The following is a 10,189-nucleotide window of genomic DNA, read 5'->3' as shown; positions in this document are numbered from 1 at the left end:
CAACTTACACTCCTATCAGCCATGTATTCCCCACAGTCTCACTGAGTGCTATCAAACTTTTTTGATTTTTAACAATCTGAACAGTGAAAAATGGTATCTGAGAGGATTTTCTTTTAGAGATGAAAACTAGAAAAACAGAAAGAAAGCCTGAATACACAGGGGAGAGAGGGGAAGAACCTGCAGAAGATTCCTTTTCTAGGCTGGAGGAGCAGAATCTACTCCATGGGTGATTCATTTCATAGATCCAGATGCAGGGGGTTGTTGGTACATTTTGAGGGTACACGTCTGTACTGATTGCTTCTGTTTCTCACTTGAAATAAGAATTGAGGTCATAAGGTAATAAGCCAGGACAGGGGAAGAGTGTCGAAGATGTGAAAGACCAGGCGTGAACTGCTTTGCTTAGAGGGTAGGGGAATAGTCTGCCCAGGGCAACTAGGATTGTTGAGCAGCTCTGAAGGCCCCCTCAAGACTTGCAGCCTTAAACTGAAAGTGAATTTTGAAGGAAAAGGAGCCTCCGTGCATGAAGAAGACCAGTGCTTCAGGGAGATTTGAGAGGAAAAAAAAAAAGCAAAGCATTTATCAGGTGGTGGTTTAGTCGCTAAGTCGTGTCTGACTCTTGCCACCCCGTGGACTGTAGCCCATCAGGCTCCTCTGTCCATGGGATTTTCCAAGCAAGAATACTGGAGTGGATGGTCACTTCCTTCTCTAGGGGATCTTCCCAACCCAGGAATCAAACATGGGTCTCCTGCATTGCAGGCAGATTTTTTACTGACTGAGCTATGAAGGAAGCCCAAGCATTTATCTAGTATTTAACAAATATTTTGGCGGACTATCCTATATAGAGACTATTGCTGGGTGCTGGCTTGTCACTTCCTTTAAAATTTTTATTATTATTATTTTCGCCAATAAGCAAAGTGTGGGATCTTAGTTAACTGACTAGAGAAGGAACCAGGGGTCCCCTGCATTGGGAATGCAGAGTCTTAATTACTGAACCACCAGGGAAGTTCCTGGCTTGTCACTTAAAGCAGATCACAAGCATATTTAAGTTGGCTGTTCACAAAATCTGATTACAGTAAGACTATTCACTCTGCAAACAAAAATACAAAATGTTACCACAGGATCTCTTTATATGAACTTTTCCTAAATTTGGGGATGGGCGTTTTGACTCTTAATAGCCTGGACAAACAGCTGCTCAGAAAAACATGCCCATATACAAATTTGCAGACAAATGCAGGTGGTTTAGAATCACAAATAAAGAATCTCTCAAATTTTAGAGAAATAAAACTTACCTATATTTTAAACAGTGTACTGTTTTAGTATATTTCGAATGATTCAATTTACACAAAGCTTTCTAGGAGCTACTTCATGTTGTGTATTCGATGCCTCAATAAGAGCTCAGAATCTGAAATCATTTTACGTTTCCAAAAAGTATAGTTCCCCTATACTCTTCTCCCAGAATTCCCTTAAGTTTACATCTTACATAACTGTAGCTCAATTATCAGAACTATTGATAACCATACTATTGTTTCTTGATACACTTTATTCAAATTTCATACACTGTCTCATTCAAGTCCTTTTTCTGTTCCGGAATCCAATACAGGATTTCACTTTGCGTTTAGTTGTCTCGGACTTGACTTTCTTCTTTTAATCCAAAGTGGCTGTGTGTTCTTGGGCAAAATTAATGTCCAAGCCTTTCTTCTGTCTTACTAGACGTGATATGATTAACAATCAATAAAAATACATGTGGAATGTTTTCGGACACGTCAAAGACAACGAAATTGTTCTTACTGCGCAAAGCTGGGCATATCTAGCGTGGCCTTTCGTTCAAATTAAAACAAAAATAAAGCAAACAGAAGAGTATTACTTTTGTCGAGAAGTTTGTCCTAAAGTAGGACCCGTAGCTTCCCGCTAGGCCGGCCAGGATGCGCTTCCTCTAATTGGGCAGCGTGTGTCCGCGCTGACGCAGAAAGGCTGCCCCATTGGTCCGCGCAGTCGAGACTCAGGCGGCTTTTCTCTTCGTGCTCAAGGTGCCGCACCACTTCTTTTCCTCCAGCCGAGCGCTACCCTTCTTCCCCAAGTGCCAGCCTGAAGGATCGGACTGAACGAGGCCGGGGAACTGCACTGAGGTCAGCCGGGAAGAAGCGGCGGGGATAGGGTATGAGGTGGGAGGTGGCAGAGTACAGGTGGTCGGCAAGCCTGGACGAGATAGCCCGGTTGGCGCGGCCCCTGGACCCCCAGGGTCTTTGCCGTTTCCTGGCTCCCTCCGCGGGCCCACCTTGCTCGGGATCCCCCAAGGTTCCGCGCCTCTCCGCCGCCCTTCTGCGGGCCCCGCCCTCGACTACTTCCCCCGAAAGGCCCCGCCTCCTCCGTAAGATCGCACGCGGGCCCCGCCCTCGGCCCCCTCCCCTTAAAGGCCCCGCCTCCTCCGTGAGACCCGCGGGCCCCGCCTTCGGCCCCTCCTCTTAAAGGCCCCTCCTCCTCCCCATCCCCTTCGCTGGCACCGCATTTGCCGCCGCCTATCCAAGACACCGCCCTCACCGTGTATGCATCCCTGCCCAGTCTCTTGTCTTTTCACCTTGCACCGCCTGGGCCCCTCTGCCTCTTTAAGTTATGTTTGGTCCCATTTCTCTCACCGCCCCCCCGATCCCGGCTTTGTTCCTGCATCGTTTTTTCTTAGCCCTGCCACTTTGCACACCTCCTCCCCCACTTCGTCTGGCTGCCCGGGTCCCTGGATATCCCCACAGATTCGGGCTGTCTCTGTGAACTTGGCAAATTGTGCAGAGGCCTCGTGCTGGGCATTGGCGATCTCTTGTTTTCAAGACCTCCCTGCCCGGTGGGAGAAGTCACTTTGTTATGGAGTCTTAACAGGGGCGTGGATGCCTGTAATCTAGGAAGCATGATATTGCAGTATTTAAAGGAAGGCATGCTGGAGTTACAGCCCCTCTTGGTGAGATCCTTAGGCAGACCTGTGAGGGACTAAGCTGTACCTTTCTCCCCAGATGTCCCAGGCTTCTTCTGATGCAGAAGCTTGGCTCTCACCATGGTCTTTTAAACACTGGTGGTGTGGTGGTTTAGTCGCTAAGTCGTGTGCAGCTCTTGCGATCCTATAGACTGTGGCGCTCCAGGCTCCTTGCTCAGTCTGCTCAGTCGCGTCAGTCGTGTCCGACTCTGTGCGACCCCATAGACGGCAGCCCACCAGGCTCCTTAGTCCGTGGGATTTCCCAGGCAGGAATGCCGGAATGGGTTGCCGATTCCTTCTGCAGGGGATCTTCCTGACCCAGCGATCTGGAACGGGCGTCTTCTGCATTGCAGGTGGTCTCTTTGCCGACGGAGCCACCTTAGGAAACTTAAACACCGGGGAATTATTAAATCTTGTCATGGGCCCCTCTTTTAACCGAAGTTGGTAGGGCTTTCTAACCCTCACAGGAAAGTGGAAGGCAAGAGATGAATGAGTGGTGGGCTTAGACAAGCAATGTCTCGGCATCCCACTCTTGGTGCTGCTTTTTGGATTTTTTCCTGAGAATTCTTATACAATTTTTCAATTACCAGCAGTCTTGCTTGGTAGGTAAACCAAAAAGTATGTGTAGATAAACATCTTAAGTCACTCTGTAGATTCCTCCAAGCCACCATCCTACTTCAGGGTATACTGTGTGTACACTGTGTATACTGTTCAGAAGACAGTGACCCACCTCTTCAGTCTGTCAGAGTTAGGAAGCCCTGGGATCTGAGCCCAGCTCAACTGTTTGCTATAAACTTTCGGTGGTGAAACTTTCCTCATCTGAGCCTCAGTTTTACCTTCTACAAAAAGAGCGTGATAAGCCCTGTCACAGGATCATTGTGTGGATTTGCTGAGATCCTGCTTATTAAAACAGTCACTTTTAGGGTATTATAAATAGTAGGATTTGAGCACAGGTGAGCCCCAGCTCTTCAGATTCATGTCTGTCTGATTCAAGCCAGCTAACAGCCTGCTGTTGTCGCCCTCTCCCAGGCACGATGACAACCCTGGATGATAAGTTGCTGGGGGAGAAGCTGCAGTACTATTACAGCAGCAGTGAGGAGGAGGACAGCGACCACGAGGACAAGGACAGAGGCAGAGGTGCCCTGGCTGGCAGTTCCATGCCCGCAGACACGGACTTGGCAGGCGAAGGCATCTCAGTTAACACAGGTACTGGAAATCCTGGGCTCTGGGAATAGGTTTAAAAAATGTCCATTAAAGATGTATCAGAAGTCTCAGGATCATTAAATATGTATCAGAAGTCTCATGATCACTTCTCTCTAATTCCAGTCGGACATCTAGAGACAACCCAGTGTTACCATTTCACGGTGCTTCTAGCCATCGCACTGCGCAATATTAACACGTATGCATGGCAGTGTGCTGATGATTCAGATAGCCCGGCCTGTGTTTTGAGTCTAGCTTCTCAAATGAATAGGTGTTTGATATCCAGTAAATCATGGGTATGAGTATATTGGTAGTATAAATTCCTAGCTATGGCATATTTACACTTTTACACTTTATTATTTCCAAATTGCTGTCAGTTGAGCTAGTACTGGTTTGTAGTTTAACCAGGAGTGTGACAGTTCCCATATACATGACCTTCTGCTGTGTTACCAAACTTTTTTGATACCCTGATGCCATCCTGATGGATGGCAAATGGCACTTCACTGTAGTTTTAATCTTTTTAGAAGTGACAACTCTTTTTAAAAAAATTTATTTAGTTTTAATTAGAGGGTAGTTGCTTTACAATATTATGTTGGTTTCTGCTGTATATCAACATGAATCAACCATAGGTATACATGTGTCCCCTCCCTCTTGAACCTCCATTCCACTCCTCTAGGTTGGGAGTGACAAGTCTTTTTTTCTAATTTTAGAGGATACGTTCATGTCCTTTGCTCATTTTCAAAACTGGGTACTTGGTCTTTTTCTTCTTAGGGAGCTATATATTAAGGAAATTAATCTGTGGTTTGAGTTGCAAATATTTCTATTTTATTGTTTGTCTCTTGGTTTTTGTTCTTTTCGTGGCAGAAAGTGGTTTTTTTTCCAATTGTTATGTGCTTGAGAGCATTATTTTATAGTTTCTTAGTTTTATTTCTTATGTAAAAGACCTTTCTCCACTCCAGAATTATTAAAAAAGACTCCCATGCCTTTTAAAAAATGTATTTTTATGATTTTGTTTGTTTGTTTAACACTTAACTGTTGATTTATTTGGAATTCATTTTGTTAAGTTGTAGGACTCCAACTTAATTTTTTTCATACTGCTACCCAGTTATTTCAATATCACTTACTGAATAAGCCATCTTTTCTCTATTGCTTTTTGTTTGTTTGTTTTTATTTTTATTGGGCTCTAGGGGATGGGATGGGGAATACCTCTGTAAGTTATGCCCCACTAGGAAGATGTCCATTCTAACTTCCTGGGATAGCTTTCAAAGCTTTTTCTTTTTCTTGGAGCCGCTGCTCTTGCTGGCAGCAGCCTCTTCAGGTCCACTGCTAAGTGGCTCCTCCTTGGAAGACAATTTCTGCTTTTTCTTGGGGACCCTCTTGTTTTCTGACTCATCAGGGTCAGTAACTGGTTCCTCTTTGGGAAAAGATTTCTTCCTCTTGGGAAGACTTCCAGTACCAGCTGTCTCTTCAAGATCACCACTAACTAGCTCTTCCTTGGAAAAAGATTTCTTTTTCTTGGGTTTGGAAAAAGAGACAGATGGGTCTTCCATTCCATTCTCCCGAAGAGCCTCCTGGGACTTTTGCTTTTTCTTCTTTTTGGCTCTTTCACTTGTCTCCTCACACTCCTCCTGGGCACTGCTATTTTCTGAAGAAGCCAGGGCAATTGCAGCCAGCCTTTTCTTTTCCTTCTTCAAGTGTTTCTTGTCCTGTTTCTTGAGCTTGCTAGTAATCTTGGCAGCCGCTTCCTCTGCCTGAACCATTGCCTCCTTCATGACATCCAGATTCTTTCAGGGAATCTCTCCAGTCTTACAGAAGGACAGCCGCTCCTCAACTTGTTCTTGAAGCTTCTCCCTCAAAACACTGGTCAGTCAAGTCAAGTCGCTCAGTCGTGTCTGACTCTTTGCGACCCCATGGACTGTAGCCCACCAGGCTCCTCCGTCTGTGGGATTCTGCAGGCAAGAATGCTGGGGTGGGCGCCATTGCCTTCTCCAGGAAGGCACTGGTAGGCACCTCAGAGAAGCATTCGGTTCGTGAGGCAGTGCTGCATTTGTTTGCCAGGTATCGGGAGATGCGACCTTTGTTCTTGGCAGCTGCTCGGCCAGTGAAGGTAGAGTGGAAAATGAGTCTGTATTTTGGGGTGTTACCCCTTGTCTTCAAGGGTCTGGCAACTTGGTCCCTTTGCTGGGCCCAGGGAATCACTCAGACACCGGGACGGGCCATTTCTCCATTGTTTGGGAATGCCAGTTCTATCTTGTACTGACTTTCTGCTTATATTTGCGTCTTTGGCTGTTCTTGGTAGTCTCTCCCACTGATTTGTCTTTTGCTATCACAGTGTTGTTTTTATGTTTTAATTACTTACCTGTTTATAGCTGCACTGGGGCTTCGTTGCTTCTCAGGGGCTTCTCGTCGATGCAGCGGCTTTTCTGGTTGTGCAGCGCAGGCTCCAGGGCCCATGGGCTTCAGTACTTGTGGCACGCGGGCTTGGTTGCTCTACAGTCTGTGCAGTCCTCCCGGGCCGGGGACTGAACCCTCTTCCCTGCTTTGGCAGGCGGATTCTTCACCACTGGACCACCAGGGAAGTCCTCCCGCACTGCTTTAATTATTCTGTTATAATATGTTTTAGTATCTGGTAGGCCTGGTCCCCATACAGTACTCTTTTATGTCATTATTTTCTTAACTCCCGCTTTCTTATTTTTCCAAAGGAGTGTGCACACATGTGTAATCACATATTTTCATCAGAAATGCATTAAATATATGGATGAATTTAGGGATAATTAGGCCCTTGTGATGTTGTGTTTTCCTGGTCAGGAATATGGTGTTGCTTTTCCGTTTATTCAGGTCTTTCTTAGTGTTTCTTGGCAACATTTTAAAGTTTTCTTCATACAGATATTTATATTTTTTTTTTTCCTGTGACGACAAATAAACCTTGACCTCCCAGTCTCATGTCTTGTGACAACAAAGATTTATTTCTCCATCATGTTACATGCTACCCGTATGGATCACGAGCAGCCTTGCTTCTGCTTCATATGTCCTGTCATTCCAGGAACTAGGCTGATGGAGCAGCCCCTTTGGGGACACACTGTTCTCCTGACCAAGTGTAGAGAAAGAGAGGGCTGTTGGAGACATATAACAGCTCGTTAAGTTTTTGCTCAGAATTCAGTGGCCACAGTAAATCACATGGCCAAACCCTGCATCAGTGGGCTGGGGATACATGTTTTCATCCCAGAGGTAGTATTACAAGTCACGTGGTAAGGGGCAGGGCTATATAGCATGGGGGTTGGGAGGTTTGGGGTTAGTTTGAATAACAGGATAACCTGCCACAATCTTGTTATAAATAGTCAGATAATAAGGAAGTGTGGAAAGAAAAAAATAAAAGTTCTCTCTCACTAGTCTCCTTAGATCTTACTTCCTAGACATATCCACTGTTAACAGTTTACCTATTTTTATGGCCCTTTTTCTACATGCAAATATAGAGGTCATACAAATGTACATGCACATATACAAATATATGTAAATATTTATACACGAACATATAGTTCTTTTTCTAAAAATTGGAGGATCATACCATGATATTGTGTTGCATTTTACTTTTTCTTTTTTGACCTAATATGTTTAGACACTTTTCATGGAAGGGAACCTATAGCTACCTTGTTTCTAAGAGTTGCTTTATTTTCCTTTGAGTAGATGAGTCTGAATTTATTTCACTCATCTCCTAACATTGGGTCTTGGTGTGGCCCTTTAATTCTCACACACCGTCCTGCCATGGACATGCCTGAGTGTGGACCACGCTGCCCTGTATGAGCATCCCTGTGCCGTTGATGGAGCCGGCTCTGGACAGATGTGCACCAGCCCCTAATCCCTTGGTCATCTTTGGTCACCTCCATATTCACCCCCAACTCAGGTCCAAAAGGCGTGATCAATGACTGGCGCCGCTTCAAACAGCTGGAGACAGAGCAGCGGGAGGAGCAGTGCCGGGAGATGGAGAGGCTGATCAAGAAGCTGTCCCTGAGCTGCAGGTCCCATCTGGACGAGGAGGAGGAGCAGCAGAAGCAGAAGGACCTCCAGGAGAAGATCAGTGGGAAGGTAATTAGAAGCACCCAGGCCTCGCTCACGCGAGGGTTTGTTATTAGAGTGGCGCGCGCCAGTGTTTGTTAGCGTGGCGCGCGCCAGTGTTGTTAGCGTGGCGCGCGCCAGTGTTGTTAGCGTGGCGCGCGCCAGTGTTGTTAGCGTGGCGCGCGCCAGTGTTGTTAGCGTGGCGCGCGCCAGTGTTGTTAGCGTGGCGCGCGCCAGTGTTGCTAGCGTGGCGCGCGCCAGTGTTGTTAGCGTGGCGCCCCACTTGTCTTGTGTAACCTGTGTCGCTGTCGGGTTTACGTCTCTTACGCTCACTGCTGGTCCCCCCGCAGATGACTCTGAAGGACTTGGCGGTGATGAACGAGGACCAGGATGATGAGGAGTTCCTGCAGCAGTACCGGAAGCAGAGGATGGAAGAGATGCGGCAGCAGCTCTACCAAGGGCCCCAGTTCAAGCAGGTTTTTGAGATCCCCAGTGGAGAAGGGTTCCTGGACATGATTGACAAGGAGCAGAGGAGCACCCTCATCATGGTCCACATTTACGAGGATGGCATCCCGGGGACCGAAGCCATGAACGGTTGCATGCTCTGCCTCGCAGCAGAGTACCCGGCCGTCAAGTTCTGCCGGGTGAGGAGCTCGGTGATCGGGGCCAGCAGCCGCTTCACCAGGAATGCCCTCCCTGCCCTGCTCATCTACAAGGGGGGCGAACTGATTGGCAACTTTGTCCGAGTCACTGACCAGCTGGGGGAAGATTTTTTTGCTGTGGACCTTGAGGCTTTCCTCCAGGAGTTTGGATTGCTCCCGGAAAAGGAAGTTTTGTTGCTGACCTCTGTGCGTAACTCTGCCACCTGCCACAGTGAGGACAGTGATTTGGAAATTGATTGACCACCTGGGCCGGTGGCATAGACCTCTCATGGTTTGGGCTGGAAGACACATGTCCGCGTGTTTATTTTCATTCTTTTGTGTGATCTTCCGGCTTTCCGCCCTGTTCTTCATAGTCTCTTTTATGATATATCAGATCAAGAAATTCTCCGATCAGATCAGCGTGCTGAATCACCTTGTGGTTAGCCATGAAGTGACTTAACATTGTATAAACAGGAAGCCAGGCTTTTGAACTGTTTACTTAAGGTCCTCTAGCGTGACATCTCTGTTATTGTTTCCAGTCAATATTTACATAGCATCCTAAAGACAGTGTCCTGGAAATTGTCTTCAGATTTTCTCAGAGGTCTCTGCCAGGTCCGGGAGTATAATCCTATAGTGTGTTATTTGCAACATAAATACTACATTTCCTTCATCAGTGATCATATTATATTCACGTGTAATCAGACTCATCGCTGTAGAAGGCAGTTAAACTTTTTAAGTCTGAGACCCTGTTGTCTCTAGGGTCTTGTTTAAAGGTTCTGGACCACATATGTTTGCCCCATCAACAGGGGTGACCTTTGCTGCTGGAGTCGATGTCCTGCTCAAGTGTTGTTAAGTCTACAGTAGGAGGAAGGATGGAGACAAACTTCCCTTTTGATGCTGGAACACCAGCTTGACTTAAAAATTAGAGCTCGGATGGAGCTGGGAAGCCTTTTTAAAGAAAGATCTTTGAATAAGATACCCCTGCTCACCTATTCTCTTTTTTATTTAACAAGGTAAAATTTTTTTTGTTGTTTAATGTAGCTTTTAATTATTTTTTAATATTGGGAAAGTAACCAATATTCAAGAAACGAAAATTTACCAAAATACAGAAGCCAAAAAAAAAAAAAAAAAAGAGAATAATCTCTAATCTTACTACCTAGGATAAAACACTATTAATATTTTGAGATATTTCCTTCCAAGGTGTTTTCTTTGTATACACAGACATTTTGTGTGCTTGTTGTTAAACAAAACAGTGGGATCATTCTGAACATACTGTTTTATAGTATGGTCAGTTAATATATCAAATGTTTTTCTGTGTTACTGAATACTCTTTTAC

The 10,189-nt window shown here is 45.8% G+C and overlaps 1 protein-coding gene across 1 annotated transcript; it reads left to right on the top strand.

Annotated features, from left to right (window-relative positions):
* On the top strand, positions 1,509 to 9,985 carry PDCL (phosducin like). Its single transcript, XM_018055729.1, has 4 exons — positions 1,509 to 2,126; positions 3,989 to 4,165; positions 8,061 to 8,242; positions 8,563 to 9,985. The coding sequence occupies exons 2-4, from the start codon at positions 3,994 to 3,996 to the stop codon at positions 9,112 to 9,114; spliced, it is 906 nt and encodes a 301-aa protein (XP_017911218.1). The 5' UTR covers positions 1,509 to 2,126; positions 3,989 to 3,993; the 3' UTR covers positions 9,115 to 9,985.

Source organism: Capra hircus, chromosome 11 (genome assembly GCF_001704415.2).
Source record: "Capra hircus breed San Clemente chromosome 11, ASM170441v1, whole genome shotgun sequence".
NCBI lineage: Eukaryota > Metazoa > Chordata > Mammalia > Artiodactyla > Bovidae > Capra > Capra hircus.
The sequence above is the reverse complement of the archived record's forward strand: the minus strand, read 5'-3'. Positions and strand labels throughout refer to the sequence as shown.

Coding starts and splice junctions, on each gene's coding strand:
- PDCL (XM_018055729.1), top strand. CDS start 3,994: ATGACAACCCTGGATGATAAGTTGCTGGGGGAGAAGCTGCAGTACTAT. Junction 4,166..8,060: donor AGGCATCTCAGTTAACACAG/GTACTGGAAATC, acceptor CCCCCAACTCAG/GTCCAAAAGGCGTGATCAAT. Junction 8,243..8,562: donor AGGAGAAGATCAGTGGGAAG/GTAATTAGAAGC, acceptor GTCCCCCCGCAG/ATGACTCTGAAGGACTTGGC.